The following is a 15,693-nucleotide window of genomic DNA, read 5'->3' as shown; positions in this document are numbered from 1 at the left end:
GTCGCGTGAGAAGGTAGTTTGACGAGTGTCTCTGTTGAATTCAACAGGCAAGTGATTCCGCACTGGAGCTTCGGCAGTAAGCCTATTCGTCAACGTGTGGACCGCGGCGCGGGTGGGTACCGACGCCCGATTGTGAGGGACGCGGTACGTTCGCTGGTGGCTGCGGGGAGGGGGTGCGGGAGGCTTGAGTCAGTGTTATGAATAATTCGCTTTATTAGATAAATATCGTAGCTAGTTAGTTCGTTGGCTTGCCCTTGCAGATTCGAGGATGCGGTAGGGCAGGAACCGTCGGGTATTTGACGATCCCAGTGAGCTGGGTACGTGAGGGTAATCCTCGCGCATCCTGTGAGGATCATTGGTGAAGCGGCAACATGAGTCTCATGATGTCCGCACTTAGCCCTAAACCGTAGTACGGCGAAAAACAGGGCCCCACGAACCAACGTGCATGCGATGAAACCCGTACAATGGGAGACATATAAATGTCGTCATGCGAACGAGTCTTCCGCGACAGCTTTGTTTTCTCCATAAATTTCTTGTCCAGTCCTCAGCTGAGACAGGGAAGTGGCATCTCGTGTCTGCCCTCTCGAGGGGTCTGCTGGATTATCGCCTTTTTGCCTTGCCGGCGGTCGTCAATTCTCTCGAGGCCGTTGGGCGGTTGTTGCCAAAGGGCAGCTGACGTCGCCAGCACGAACGTTACACATTTTTTACGAGTCATAATGGAAGCTCAGTGCTCACGAACTGCATGATAGTCATGGATAGACATGACAGTTCAACGCAGTCAGCCTTCGCAAACTGTGGGAGTAGCTCCAGGTCCTCACCGACTTTGTCGGGGCGGAAGGCGTCGCAATTGGAGACAGATACACTCATTTCGGTGTGCTTGCCGTTAAGAAAAGCCGCCCGCACATAGAGCACAGACGCACCCCGAGGAAATTACTTCCAGGATGGAGACGAATCAGCCGCGGGAGTTAGAGGAGGAGGCCTCCAGGGATCTTGGCAGTCCCCGGGGCTCTGTGCCAACAGATTCTGAGAGTAGGCACGCAAACTTATATTGCCATACGGCGTTTAATATACCAGGATTCTCACCTCCAGTCGCTGAGGGCGTGTGCGAGTCCGCTTCAATCGAAGACGAAAACAGCTATCCGGCACGGACTGCAGACAGTTCTGATTGTACTGCCATTGCCGGGGAAGCATCAACAAGGGCTCAAGTCCTGACAGGGGATAAAAGGACAACCATTGGTCCGGGGGCAGGCCTCGGCGGCATTTTCAGCGGGCAAAGCCTGCTGACCGACGAGCAAGTGAGACACCGAAAAAGGCGAGGCAACAACTGCAAAAGAAATTTTTGGACGTCACCGCCATTATCCATGAGGTTTCATTGCAACGTCGTGCCTCGTGCTGCTCTGACAGGTAGCAACGGCGCGATCCCTTTTCAAGGAACTCGACGCTCGATCGACCGGTATCCTGAATCCTGGCCAGATCCCCACATTGCTTACCATACTCGGGTGAGAGAGCTTCGTGGTATCGAAAACTTCACAACGAGGACCCATAGCCCTGTGCTTCGCCGAGATATGCTTTGGAAGTTTTTGGTAAGGGACTCAGTATCAGCCAGGAGCTTTACCCAACGGAGGAATCTACCAGTGATCCCTTGCTTTGTCTCGGTAGCGCAGACAGCGAGCTAAGGATAAGTAGCATATATGTCGTCTGTATGTGTATCGACCTATATGTGCGTACACAACTATATGCTGAAAGTGAAAAGCAGCACCTACCTGGATACGAAGCGTTGACCCTACTTCATCCTATGGCGCCTTACAGAGCAGACTACTGCTCCTAGCATGCATCTCCATTTAGATCAGCTGGCACTGTTCACGCTGCCGCGTTGCCGGACACTTGACAGCGGAAAAGACTTCAGGGTCCTTGTAAGCCCGAAGAATGCTGTCTCTGGAGATACTCGGCCGTCGGGAGGAGCCCCTAATGTACTGAAGAAACTCCAACTGTTCTGGACCTTTTCCTCAGGTACAGGGTAACAGAAGAAGAGATGCATCACGCGCTGAATGAGTACGATGCGGAGTACGAAAACGGCCTCAACGAAGACGACGTGATCCGACTCATCGAGGTACCCACGAAACGCCGAGTCCAGTATCATTTTTTTTTTCAGAGTATGCAGCAACAGTAACGAATCACAGGGGAAAAAAATTTGCGTATATTCCACTGGAGGTGTGTAGTTTATTCAGACATCCTTTCGTCCCTATGATGCGGGACTCTCAGCAAGCAACCCTACCTCTTGGAGTATTTCCCCGTGGCTGGCTAACCCACAAGCAAGGGGTCTTGGAGTTTCACTCTACATACCTCAAGAGAACGGCAGTCTTAGACAACCGTTGGCGTGCCCTGTTTTCAGGAAATGGAGACCAATGCTTTCCAGAAGAAACAGTTGCTTGAAGCCTTCGCTTTGATGGACGTAGATAGCAGCGGCATTATTGAAGTTGCAAGACTTCAGGCCTTGCTCTGTGGTGCCGAAGGCGGGGGGGCAGACGATGTCCCAGATCCCCTCTCTGAGAGTGAATTTGCCTACTTCATGCTGGAGGCGCGGGCAATGAAAGACGGTCGGTTCGACTACAAAAAATTTGTCAACGACCTGCTTTTCTCGAAAGTCCCGATTGAGCCAGTTGGGGGCAGGACAAAAGGGAAAGGGAAGAAGAAAAAGAAGTAGGGGTTCCTACGACGAAGCCGGAACGTCTGTTGGCTGCGAAAGAAATCTGGCGTCTGACGAACGTTCCCCGTTCGAGACGGTCTTGCCATTGTGGGCGGACCGTCATACGGCGCCGCCGATGGCCAAGTCTTCCACAAGTGTGGTATTCAAACGCTGACATCGCCACGTCCTCCATTCTAGATTCGATCCTTCTCAAAAAAGAGTGGTAACAGGAATCAAAATTGAGGGATTAAAAGGTACCGCGAGCGGAGGACCGTGTGTCCACAACGCATGTTGTGCATTCTGCGCGCTATCACACGCGTGAAGGGTCTCAGATTACCGTGAGATTCAGTAATCGCAATTGTAGCGAACCGGGGTGGCTGAAGTCATAATGCGGGTGGGCGCCGTCTAGAATGCCGGTAACACGAACGAAGTACTACAGCAGTTGGAGCGGTACTTATCAGTGACACTTCCGACCTAGTTGCCGGTGCAATCGAGTGTATCGTTTTCGAACGGTGTGATTCGCATGGAAAAGTGTTAGGGTTATACGGTGTTGGAAGTGTACAGAAAATGGAGACAAAGGGACGTCTGTCTCGCACAGAACTCGCTCCAGGCGGTATTTTCGGAGAGTGCAGCTCAGTGGCAGGAGTTTTCATATATTTGAGTAGGGCTATCTCCCTTCTACACTGGAAACACTCTGACAGAATCCGCATTTATCTGTGTCTCGCGAATTCGTGGAAGTATTTTGTCAAACCGCAGCCGGCAAGAACCCCCGTGCAGCGGATGGCATGCGCGCCCAGCTCAGATTTCCACACCCGCCTAGAGTGCGGCGGTCCGAGGACCGGCACACTGTATACAAGGCTGAGTGTAACTGCGTTTAGTGACTAGGATTCAATCTTCGCTGCGACAAAGACGCCTTCTTCGTGGCAGTCCGACACGACATCTCGATTCGGAAGGGGGACGGTTCCGCCAGTGCCCCACAGGAAAGGTTCCATGTTTGCAGTCACCTGTGCAACGCCAGGGTCGCGGTCCGCTCTTGCCGCGAGCTGATTCTCAGTGTACGTACACCCGAGCAACGTAGCCAGCTTGGTGTGGGTGCTACACTGCGCAAGAGCACGCGAAAAGCCGGATTTACTCCCGAGACAACTTTAACTTCCACACAGAGACATTCGAGAATGAACAAGAATGAACAGTCGGTGTTCCTTCTCCGTTGCGAACGTTTGCTCATGCCAGCCGCCCACACTAAGCGGTCAGACAGCCTGATGCCCACGAGTTGCTGTTTTTGGCTCTCGTCTATGCCATCCACTGGCTGTTCCTGTGAGTGATGTGGCATTGCGTCCTTTCTCCTAGAGAGACGGGAGTGTTTGGTGCCCGCGAGGCAAGTCCACTTTCATTGCCTGCGACGGTCGGACGCTTTCTGAACTCCCACCCGGCTATTTCCCGTGCGCCGAGGACAACGCAGATTTCCGATGTTCCCCACTTGCGGCTTGTATGCTTTCTTAAAGCCGGGGTCTCAGGCTTGCTGCATTGCTGTCCCTCTGTTTGCCGGCAGAGAAAGGCAAGCGCTGGAATTTGAAAAATCAAGTGTGTGCGCGCGCAGAGACTAGCCGATCCCGTAGAGTTGCGGCGTAGTGATGTCCCAACTCTGCAGTCTTGGAGCAAAACCTGATCTTTATGTGCGACCTGACCCCAACTGTCTTCCTTCCGGCTGCTGTCCACGGAAGTCTGGTTCATTGTAGATATTGTTCAGCGCCGTAGAGGCCGGAAGACGCTGTGGGACATCCGGGGCCGCCCCATCCCCCAGCGCTGCAAAACCATGCAGCTTGTTTGCGTGTTGACGGCTTCGCAAGCAAATTTCCGAACGCCCCGTGTACGCGACACCGGTTCGGTGTGACAGTCTTTCCTTTCACTTCATCTAAAACAGTGGGATCTATCTGGCGTGCGCTCGCGAGGGCGAGACATCCCGTTGCCAATCCGACCACCTGCGTTCTTGCGCCTGCCCCGTCCGCCGTCTGAGTCCGCAGCGGCTGTTTCCCCCTTGTTGCCTCCACGATGGTGTTTTTCGCACACGCAGCCTTCTCGTGGGCTCGAGGGGCGCTCTCCAAAGCTTTGAGCAGGCCTGAGCACACAACATGGCTGAGCCTCCCTTATTGGGACACGCCGGAGCGCAGTGCCCAGGCTGCGTCTTTCTGCTCTCGGTATCTTTGGGCAGGCGCCGTCGTTTATCTGGCAACTTTGGTTCTGCTTCCTCGTCTGTTCACGTACTCGAAAAAAAAGGGAACTGAACCTGCAGGACGCTGGGAGCATGTCGCTGAAGTCCAGAGACCGGCCGAGGTGAGGGCGGCTTCTACGAGGCCTTCACTGATCCTGATGCTCTGGAACGCCGTCTCCGGTTTTCTCGCCTTTACAGCATGCGCAGCCCTGGTAAGCGGAGAAGGCGGGACACGAAGAGAGAGACGGAATGGCGAGGTAGTGCCAAAAGACGGCAGTCTAATGGGTACACACGGAAGCAGCCCGGGCTCTTTGGCCCTTGGTTGCCCCGTGGAAGGCCGTGGTATCTGTGTTCGGAGGCTGTGATAGATACGGGGTTTTCCCCGGTGCTTGCGTGGTACTCCAGTGCGCATCTTCTGGGAGTGCTGGCTGCCAGGACACCATCCATTCTGCGAAAGTGAAGAGTCATCAGCGGGCAGTACTCTGGCGTCGGATTGCATCCTTCAGTTCGTCTGTGCAGAGGTGTTCGCCTCTCAAACTGTGTCCATTGTCTACTCCGGTGCTGTATCATACGTACCTGCTCAATTAGCTCTTCTCAGTTAGCCGGGGTTGTCCAGAGAGTGGAGAGACAGCTGGAGAGGGGACCGGAGAAAATAGTGTCGCCGCAGGTGTGCATCGTGGTGGTTCGCGTGTGGCGTGTAGCTTTTCAGCGCCATTCCTCACGACTGTTATTCGGGAAACTTGGTGAATGTTGTATTTCCATGTGTGAGGCCTCTCTGTCTCTGTGCATCTCCTCTGTCTCCTTGCGTGTTTCCCCGTTTCAGATCGAAGACGACGCGTCGCTGCCTCTGTCGCCGCTGTTCCGTTTGGGATCGAGTTACACCCCCAAGACTCGCGCAGTTCTTTCCCTCGTTGCGCCGGTCTCCTCCGTCCTCTTCTTCGTCGACACGTTTCTGAACCTCGCTCTCGAAGGCCGCTGTAACGTCACCTTCGCTCACGTCCTGGGTCACGTGTATCCGCCCCTCTTTCTCAATTTCTGCGTGGCCAAGGGCCTCCCTTGCGTACACACTCTGGTGCTCTTGCATCTTGCTGGCGTCGCCCTGTCTAAGTCCCTGACCTGCGCGTCCTCTGGGGCCTTCTTCTGCGCCTCGTGGCTCCGCAGAAGCCGCGGGGACAGTCCCTGGCCCTGCCCGCGGACGGGCGCGTTGGGCAAGAGCGGCGGTCGCACAGAGAAGCGGACCCAGGACACCGGAGGCGGGAACCAGCCGAATGAGGAGGGTCAGGGACAAAGCGGTGCGAATGCCGACTGCGCCAGCTGGGAAGCACGAAACACACGCGACTCAGGAAGGTGAGGAAACGAAACGCGAGTGCATGCGCACGATGAGCACGTCTTCGAAGTTCATGTGCGCACGTATACATCTTTATCTGTGTAGATGCATGAATAGATGGGCTCAGATTACCTCTTTTGGGGTTTAATCGACGCTGGATGAACAGAAAGCAGGCTTTGATGGCTTCTCTCTTTTATCTAGTCTTCGCTTTCTTAGCCAGGAGACGCGCGGGCGTCGGCGGACCGGTGACCCCCGGGAAGATGTCTCTCCCTCTCCAACGCCGTCTCGAGACACTTTCGTGACTCACCAGATGTGAGCTGCCTCCATCCAAGCGGACCCCTGCATGCGAGCTCGCAGAAAACTATCTCCCATAGCTCTGCGCACGCAATGGAGCTATCCAGTCTCACAGCTCGTTTGCGTGTCCGCTGTGCGATTTCAGCGACGGGGGCTTCTGCCGGGCGGCGATTCTGAAGTCCCTGCACCTGCTTCACGTCCTGCAGCCATGGGCGACTGCTGGTCTCTGTCTCGGGTCGCTGTACGACCCCGCCACGAATCTCCTTCCCGGCGCTGCCGCGATGTCGACGGCGTGCAAGTGGTAGGCGATGAGCCCTCACAAAAATTGGGCGTTTTCTTTCTGGAAGAAGGAAAGCGCGCACTGAATTTACGACTATAATCTCTGCACGCACAGTTGCTGCAGGCGGCTTCCCCCATCAGCCTTGAATAACGAGCGCATGCATCGAGATAGATACTTCGAGAGAGATATCGATATAAGTAGAGAAATATAGCTAGATACGGATAGGTAGGCCTCGGTATGGATACACATCTAGATGAGTGCATAGCAAGAACTGTCTTCACGTGCTGGTCTCAAGGGGGAAGTCTCCTACAGTTAGAAGTGAGTTCGTGTCAAGCGGCGTGTGCGCGTGCGTGATCTCGGGTTTTTTCGATTTTCCGTGCTCATCATGGAAGCGATTGCGATCTGCTCGCAGCCCCTCCTGGTGACTGTGCTGCTTTCCTCCCGTTTTTTCGGCGTCTCCTTGGTAATTCTTGCAGATTCCAAGTTTTTTCCCCACGGTTTCTTACGCTGTCTCGTTTCTGGATTTCGTTTATTGCGCAGGGGCATTTTTACGGAGATTTTGCTTTCGTACTACACCCTGAGCATCTACATCGGGCGCTACCACAAGGAGCTCCGAGCGTTCATGTTCACCTTCTTGACCTACTTCCACGTTTTCGCCTTCATCGGCGTGTTGCTCATGCTGAGTCACCCGTGCGCCTGGCGGCTGTTCTTCGAGGTACGCCTTCTTCATCTTGCAGAATGTTTTCAGCTTCGCAACGCCCTGCGCCGTTGTACTCCCCTCTGCATTCGCGTGATGCATGCTACGGTCAAACGAACGATCTCTCTGTCTCCCTGAGGGATATGTCGGCACTTCGCGCGCCGTAGTTTTATTGAATGTCTTTTTCACGGTGCTGACAGCCGCCGAGGCTCAAAGGGCAGCGACAGGGCGGGAGTGGATGAAAGACTGTCATCTGGAAGGCGAGGGAGGGGGAGTGAGGAAGGCAGAGAAAACGGCGTAGGGTGTTGCAGGTCTCGTCGTCAGGGTTGGTTGGGGAGTTTTGTCTCCAAAAAAAGGCGTTTTCGTGGGTGAATGTCTTCTTTCTCTTGTAGGTCACGGCTTTTTACATGATTGGCGGATTCGGCATCACATGCGGTGCGCATCGTCTCTGGGCGCATCGCGCCTACAAGGCTTCGCTCCCATGGCGAGTGTTCCTCCTGATTTTGAACTCCTTCGCAAATCAGGGCTCCATTTACCACTGGGTAGGACCTGCACTTGCACCAAGTCTTCCTCGTCTCTCACTAGATACTCTTCATCTTCATCGCCGCATGGGGTTTGCGTCTGTGGGGGGTGCTTCTCGAGGCTTTTCTCCGTTGATTCTTCGAAGCTCCCCTTTCTGTCCTTTCCTACTTCTTACGTCGCGTGTCTCTAACAGGTAGATGTGTGTAGAGTGCGCTGTGTCGCGCATGCGCTCTGTGAGCGCATGCTGCCAACGGAGGTTTGTCTGCCTCTCTGAAGGCGCGTGTCTGAGCGTGGTGAGATTCAGTCTATTTCTGCATCCCCCCGGGTCGAGGCTGCGCCTACGATGCCGCTCTCGAATGAATATTCTGGCCTCGAAATTGGCGAAATAGTCTACCATGTAATGGTTCACCAACACGCCCAGTCTGTAGCGCCCACACAGACGGGCATGCAGATTTTTTACGCTCGGGGTCGGCATGCTTTTTCCCCTGCCAGCAATATTAACCGCGTGTGTGCATGCATCGGAGCATTCGGCCGTCACTTTCAGCGTCGGAGGCGATGGATCGGCACAGAAAGGACGGTGTTGTGTTTTTCAGTCCCGCGATCACCGCGTGCATCACAAGAACTCCGACACTGAGGGAGATCCGTACAACGCGACGCGCGGCTTCTTCTACTCGCACATGGGCTGGCTGCTTTACAAGAAACCAGACTCGGTGTTCATCGCCGGTACGAGTCTCCGTGTGTCTCTCCTCCGCGAGCGGGGCTGCAGGGCTTAGAGCGAGTCGGGGAGGCAGGCCGATCCGCGTGTCTGTCAGGCGAAAGAAGAAAAAGCGGAGACGCAGGTCATCTTTTCGCCTTTCGGGGATGCTTGCTAAAAGGCTGAACCCCGATGGAACAGAAAGCTTTCGCTCCATGCCTTGGCTGACGCACGCAGCTGTCGAATAACTGCCCAGAAGCCACACAGAAAGTTTCGGGTTTAAACACGCACGCGCCTCCACGCGTGCGCATAGACCGAGTCGTATCAGACGGACGGAGGCGTGCCGGCAAATCTGTGCTAGGCATCGCAAGACATACACATATATTTATATATATATACATGTCTGTGTGCATATATGTCTCGGGGAGGCGAATGGGCGTGTGCGAGGTCTGTGTTCAGCGCGGCTTCGGCTGGTTCCTCTGTCGCTCTGGCGTTTTCTGCAGGCAAAGACATCGACTGCAGCGATCTCTTGGAGGATCCGTGCGTAGCGCTGCAGAAGAAACTCGATCCGTGGTGGAATCAGTTCTTCTGCTTCGTCGTGCCCGGCTTCTACGGCTACTTCGTCTACGGCAGCTTCTGGCTCGGATTCTTCGCCCACGGTCAGCCTCGAAAGCCGCTTTGCACACCAGTCTCTCTCTCTATTTCCGTGTATATCTATCTTCTATCTGTCTCTCTTTATGCCTCTCTCTTAGCGTCTAGCTGGCGACTCACAGACAGTTACATTGTGACTCCCCTGCGGGAGGAGGGAGGGGGGGGGGTGGACTGTGCAGCGCCGTGTGCAGGTCCGTGATTTGGAACGCGCGGCGTCCGCGTTGGTGGGAGCGTGCCGCGCCGGCCTGAGTGGATGTGTAGGGCAATTGTGCCTCCGTCGGCGTGGAGGGACTGTCGCCTTGCGCACGTATGGGGTCTTTCAGGGGCGCTGCGGTGGTGCTTGACCCTGCATGCGACGTGGACGGTGAACAGCGTGGCGCACTTTTGGGGCGACCGGCCGTATGCGCCGAAGACCCGCCCCAGCGAGTCGATTTTCACCTCCTTCGTCGCGGTCGGCGAGGGGTGGCACAACTGGCACCACCTCTACCCCTTCGATTACGCAGCCGCCGAGGGCGGCGTCTTCGAGAACTACAATCCCTCGAAGCTCGTAAGTCGCCGAGTCCGAGAGAGAGTATCATTAATCCCATTTGATCTCCATCAAAGTCATTTTTTTATGTTTCAGATAATACTGGAGTTAAAAAAATTTTTAGTCTACAAATATAACGAAAAATTCTTTTTCCATTAACACATCAGATATTACTTTAGGAATCTGCCTGCCTGTAGCGAAAGGTAGCGGAAAAAATATAGAGATAGCGGTACCGAGAGCTCTTCAGAACGAGAGACAGATAGAGAGCGAGGAACAGATAGAGCGGTGTAGATGGATGGATATCGATAGATACAGCTAGCGACAATTACAGATGGGTAGAGAGCTACATAAATAGGTAGATGGACAGACAGATAGATGGAGTTTTAGCGGTGTGTCGATTGCAGTCCGCGAGGTTCTCTGTGTATAGTTCTTCTTGCGCGCGTGCATGTGAATGCGCTGTGTGGCTGTAGATATTCGTCGCGCGCTAGGGTCTGAGAGTGTGGGACTTCCTTGAGCACTATGGATCGAATTGTTTAGGGCCGCGGTTACGGCTGTAGAGAGGTGTTTTTTGTGACTTGCTTTTTCGCGTCTAGCTGATTGACGCCGGCGCCGCTCTCGGCTTGGTCTGGGGACGCCGCCGAGCGACGGGCGCTTGGCAGCGCACGAAAGAAAAGCGCGATGAGATGCAGAGACAGGAGGAGCAAGCGCTTCTAGAGCGCACCGGCACCGACAAACAAATCATCTTCATGGAGTCGATTAAGCAAATGTTCCCGAGCCGCGTCTACCGCATTCACACAGCGGCCAACATCGTAAGTCTGCGCGCTCTTCCTCTGGGCGCAAACACGCCGTGCAGCCACGCGTGTCTGCTGCTTATTTGGGGTCGTTCCTTTTTTCAGCTTGGCTTTCGGTTGCGTGCCCTCAACTGCGGTCTTTCTGGTTTCCTGCGCGAGTCGGAGCACTGACTTGTCTGCGCAGCACAGTTGACACCACGCTGCTCGCGCACCTTATATATATATATATATATATATATATATATATATATATATATATATATATATATATATATATATATATATATATATATATATATATATATATATATATATATATGTGAAGTAGGATGTGCAGATTTCTCGCCGTCGCTTTCAGCAGCATGTTTTCCGTGTTGATCCACTCTTTTCTACCGTTCCCTTCGTGAGTCGCCCCCGGTCCTCTTTCCCGCCCCGGTGGTCTTCTGCCGCTTCTCACTTGCTTGGCGCCTGCTTTTTCTCTTTCCGCTCTTCCTCTTCTCTGTCGCGCGGCGGCAGGCCCTCTTGCTTCGCGACTTGCTGCTTCTGGGCGCCCTGTCGTTCGTTTTCTACCGGTTCCTCTTCGTGAGGCAGCTGCTCGCGGTGCTCGCCTCGCCGGCGTCGCCAGCGGCGTCGTTCCCCCTGCGCGCGGCGCAGCTGTCGCTCTTCCTCGCGCTGGGCGTGGTCTTCGCGGCCGCGGCAGGCACCGTCTGGTTCGCCCTCTTCGTGCACTCGACTGAGGCCGCGAACGGCAAGTTCTCCTCTTCGCCGCTGCTGAATCACGCAGTCGGCGCGGGCCTCCAGGCGGCGATGCTCGTCCCCTATAAGCCCCGGCGCGCGGGTCAGCCCTACGAAGTTCCGTCCATCCGGTACGCCAGCAAAGACGCCCGTTCAAAATCCCCGGCAGAGGGCAGGGAGCACGGGCGGGCACGAGGCGCACGCAAGCTCAGAAGCCAGCGAACCCCGCATGCGTGGAAGCCATTCGTTTTGTCGCCACGCGTCTTTCGCGGTGACCGCTAAAGACTATCTGCTCCGTTTCACCGATTCAGCTGACGTCGCCGTTGCTGCTGCGTTCGTGGGGGAGTTCGCGGCGCCCGTGTCTCTCTTCGGCGCCCTCTGCGCGCTTGCTTCCACTGCATCGAGCCCGAACGCGTGTCTGGCATCTGTATGTCCATCTACCTATCTGTCTATGTCTCTGTGTATCTCTATCTCTGTATCTCTAGCTTTATATCTCTACCTGTGTCTATACCTATATCTATCTATATCTGTCAAACTGTCTCTACCTATCAATCTGTCGACCTGTTTGTGTACCTCTCTGTCCTGTCTATTCCTTCTTCCAGTCTCTATATGTGCGTATGCGCTTCAGACCTTGCCTCTACGATAGCTGTTTCCGCATTGCGCACCTGGCGGGAGCGAACTGTTGGCAGACGAGTTTCTTCGCGTGCGTAGGGGTTTTTTCGACGCTCCTTTTCCTCGCCTTCTCGCGCGGCGCTCTCCCGCACGTCCTCTTCTTCTACGTTGGACCGTACCTCGTCGCGAACGCCTGGATGGCGTTCTACTACGGCACCCTCGAGGCCGGAGGGCCGCGTGAGTCAAGCAGTGTCTCCATCCCCACTTCTTGGGAGGGCCTTCGTGACGTAGTCTGTGCCGAGAACACGCGTCGGACTCTACTTGGTCTGGCGCCTGTTGAGGAACTGGAGGGCGAACCATTAACTTTTGTGCCACTGACTCAAAGTGTTTCATTCATCCGAATCTGTAGGACTCTTGGTTGGACGGTGTATCCTCCACAAAGTTCTAACTTGATGGGGTTAAACACTCAGGAAGCTGCCTCGAGCGCCTTTGCAGAACTGGGCGACGGGAGAGACGCTCGGCGCAGCTTCCTACGCCCCCGAACAGGAAACCCGAGTGCGAGAGAAGCCTTACGTACAGTGAAGCTACTGGCGTGACTATACGTACCAATATCCATAACTGTGACTACATACAGCTCCATCCTAAACCCTAATATATATATGTAGATGTATGCAGTCATAGTTATGTAGAATATATATATATATATATATATATATATATATGTATATCTATGTAGGCGATATGTGTGCTCGTGTGTGGAGAGGCCTGTTTCGGATGTCGTGGTAGTATCGACGCTCGCGCGTTTCTAAAGGCGCTAGCCTTTCTAGTTCTGTCTTTGACGCACCTTCGTTTCTGCCTTTCTTGGACAATCTTATGCGTGCATGTGTCTCGGTTGCAGACGACGTGACAAATGAAGAGAACTCGGTGAACTTCAGCTTCGCGGCACCAGCGGCGCTGCCCTGGATGTGCCGCGTCCACGAGGCGCGGCTCAAGACGCGCAGCGAAAAAGGAAAGGGCCGATTCTACAGATTCATCGATCGCCTGCATCACCAACTCCCTGAGAGACACCTCCTCCAGGCCCTCACATTCGAGTACGAAGGAGAATCGACCGCCGCCGAAAACGCGTATATATATATATATATATATAGAGAGAGAGAGAGAGAGAGAGAGATGGATAGATAGATAGACAGTCAGATAGACAGGTGGAGAGATAGGTAGATACATGAAGTCTAGAAGGCGGGCGTCTCCAGACTTTTACTGCTGCACTTGTTCATCAAGTTGTCTTTTTTCTGCCATTCGTGCTTTTATATATTTTGCTTTTTGTATATATCTGTGAATAGACAGTCTCCGCCCTCCGCTTGTCCCGACTCCTCTTGCTATTTTCATTTTTGCGTGAGCTTGTCTAGCGTCCTCCCCCCGGTCACATCCGCACCGACCTGTAGGTCATTATATATTTATATATATCTGCCATATTTATAGGCAGCTCATCTGCGCGTATATCTAAATACATATATATATATATATATTGTGGGCTTACCAAGCAGCGTCGCTTCGGACGCGTATCGAAGATGTAGGCGGAGGCCTCTGTGCGTCCCTTACTCCTTCCAACCTGGCTTCTTCGGTCTCTGTGTTTTCGTTTTCCAGCGTGTCTCGTCAAGGAACCGACGAGGCCTCTCGAATCCTCCACCAGCGCCTGACAACTGCCCCCGCTTTCTCGCAAGAGGACGACGCGCGCGCAACAAAGGCGGCGCCGGCCTCGGCGCTTGGAGAAGAATTCGCATTCGGCGGCGGAAAAGGAGAGACGGGGAGCTCCCGCGCGCCGAAAAACGGCAAACGCCCCGAGAGCCTCGCCCCGAGCGAGGAGTGGAAGCGCCGAGAAGCTGCTGCAGCGGCTCGGGCGTGTGGCTGTTGAGCGAGTCAATGCACGCAGACAAGGAAAACGAGGGCGCCGCTCTCGCGTGCACGTACAACAGTGCATGCATCTGCATGCATAGACATGTGGGGACATTTGTCGATACATGTAGATATACGTCGGTGTGTTCGTGAGTGCATGTCCACGGCAATGAAATCGTCAAGGCAGGTGCGCCGCTATGCGGATGGAAAGACGCCCTCGCCGGTCTATCGCTGCATGCGCCGCGAGAGCGACAGAAGTCGAGTGAGGTGAGAGCCGAGCGCGGATGACGCGACAGGGGCTCAAATGCAGGGGTAGCGGAAATAAGGAAGAGGGGCGAAGGCGCTCCGCCTCGATCGCGTGTGGCGCACACGAGATTTTTAGCCTTTTCGTACAAAATGGGTGGATGCGGACACGCCTGCAAGAGACGTGCTGGAGAGTCTCCCGCGCTCTGCCGAGTCCGACGGAGGCTGCTGTCTTCTCGAGTGGCGTGAAGACGTGTCTAGCGGGGATAAGCATTTTTCGCGCCACAAGGATCTCTGCGAGCGCGCCTCGCAGCCAGATGTGCCGCGCTTGAGTTCCCTAGGCCCTTCAGCTCCGTGTTTATTCATGCATAGATTGGAGTTGAAATCGGAATCGGGACTGGAGTCAAAATCAACTCCACGCGTTCTACAGAAGTATTCTTCCGCCCGGGGGTGAGCCTTGCGCGACTTTCAGTCTCTGCGTGCTTTGTGGAGCGCGTCTGAGCTCGAGCGACGAGCGACAGTTCGTTTGCGGGTTTCTGTCGCGGGTGCTGTGCGCAATGCCGATAGCCGCCTCCTCTCCTGTCCAGGCTCTCTCTGTTGAAGGAGCACTCGTGTCGCCTTCGTCGCGTCCTGCCCTGAATGACGCGTCTGAACCACGTTTTTTTTAAGCGATTTCCACTTGTGCATGGCGGTGCCGAGGCGCGCGCCTGGTGGCTGATCTGTCGCTTCTAAATCGCATTTGGAATCGCACGTCGTGGCGCGTTTCCTTGCTCGCCGTGTCCTGCGCGGCTGTGGAGTGGGCAGGCTCGCCTTACGCCTCGCCGCCACGTGTCTTGCTGGCGATAGGCGCCCTACGCTCTGATCCTGGGCGCTGGGACCCTAAACGCTCCTAAGATATGCATGTAGATGTGCATGTGCGTTTGCTCTCAAGCGGTCGGGCTCCAGTACCTATGCATGCATATATATACATATATATGTATCGTCTGTTTGTATGCATATATATGCACGTATGTTTGTGTATGTGTGTTCCACCAAATATGCGTGCGACCTCAGGGCGATGTCGCGTACTGACTGGCCTCGCCGCGCGTTCCTTTGCCTTCTGCGCTGTGAGGTTTGGCATGTCTCTCGATTGTGTGATTCCGCTTTGCTATGGCAGCTGATCGTCGATTCTGCGCTCTTCTGTTTGTTCGTAGAAAGTAAATTTGCAAGTATATATGCATGTGCGCACGCCTGTATCCTTGTTGGTTGAGCTGTTGAATGTGGGCGCTGAGAGCTGCAGAGAACGTTTTCGTGGTCTGTCTTTTTTAGGGTTCCTCGGCGCGCCCGCGTTTGCTTCTCTGCGGAAACCCCCGGGCGGCGGAAGTTAACCGGAGAATATCTGGGCGATCGCATGCGTTGCCTGGCGACTCATTCTCCGCGAAATCCCGGGGACTGATTGAGAGGGGCAGCGGAGAGAGGGGGACTTGCGATGGATGCAAGGCGCAGCATCGCTCGGTTGCAGAAGAAGCGTTTCTGGGGTGTGGCTGGCTGCAC

The 15,693-nt window shown here is 54.6% G+C and overlaps 2 protein-coding genes across 2 annotated transcripts; both read left to right on the top strand.

The window, feature by feature from the left end:
* Positions 1 to 941: 941 nt before the first annotated feature.
* Positions 942 to 2,704, top strand: BESB_081830 (EF hand domain-containing protein; the record flags this gene model as incomplete). The annotated part of the gene is made up of 5 exons (XM_029366533.1): positions 942 to 1,029; positions 1,090 to 1,295; positions 1,405 to 1,499; positions 2,011 to 2,110; positions 2,393 to 2,704. 5 exons carry the CDS (start codon positions 942 to 944, stop codon positions 2,702 to 2,704), a joined length of 801 nt encoding a protein of 266 aa, XP_029216993.1.
* A 2,031-nt stretch (positions 2,705 to 4,735) lies between these two features.
* Positions 4,736 to 13,936, top strand: BESB_081820 (putative fatty acyl-CoA desaturase; the record flags this gene model as incomplete). Its single annotated transcript, XM_029366532.1, has 13 exons — positions 4,736 to 5,107; positions 5,719 to 6,242; positions 6,662 to 6,817; positions 7,337 to 7,511; positions 7,886 to 8,035; positions 8,609 to 8,738; positions 9,213 to 9,368; positions 9,684 to 9,907; positions 10,480 to 10,695; positions 11,194 to 11,543; positions 12,041 to 12,261; positions 12,923 to 13,115; positions 13,669 to 13,936. The coding sequence occupies 13 exons, from the start codon at positions 4,736 to 4,738 to the stop codon at positions 13,934 to 13,936; spliced, it is 3,135 nt and encodes a 1,044-aa protein (XP_029216992.1).
* Between the last annotated feature and the right edge of the window lie 1,757 nt (positions 13,937 to 15,693).

Source organism: Besnoitia besnoiti, chromosome VIII (genome assembly GCF_002563875.1).
Source record: "Besnoitia besnoiti strain Bb-Ger1 chromosome VIII, whole genome shotgun sequence".
NCBI lineage: Eukaryota > Apicomplexa > Conoidasida > Eucoccidiorida > Sarcocystidae > Besnoitia > Besnoitia besnoiti.
Note: the sequence above shows the minus strand (reverse complement) of the source record. Positions and strands in the feature narration are given on the sequence as shown.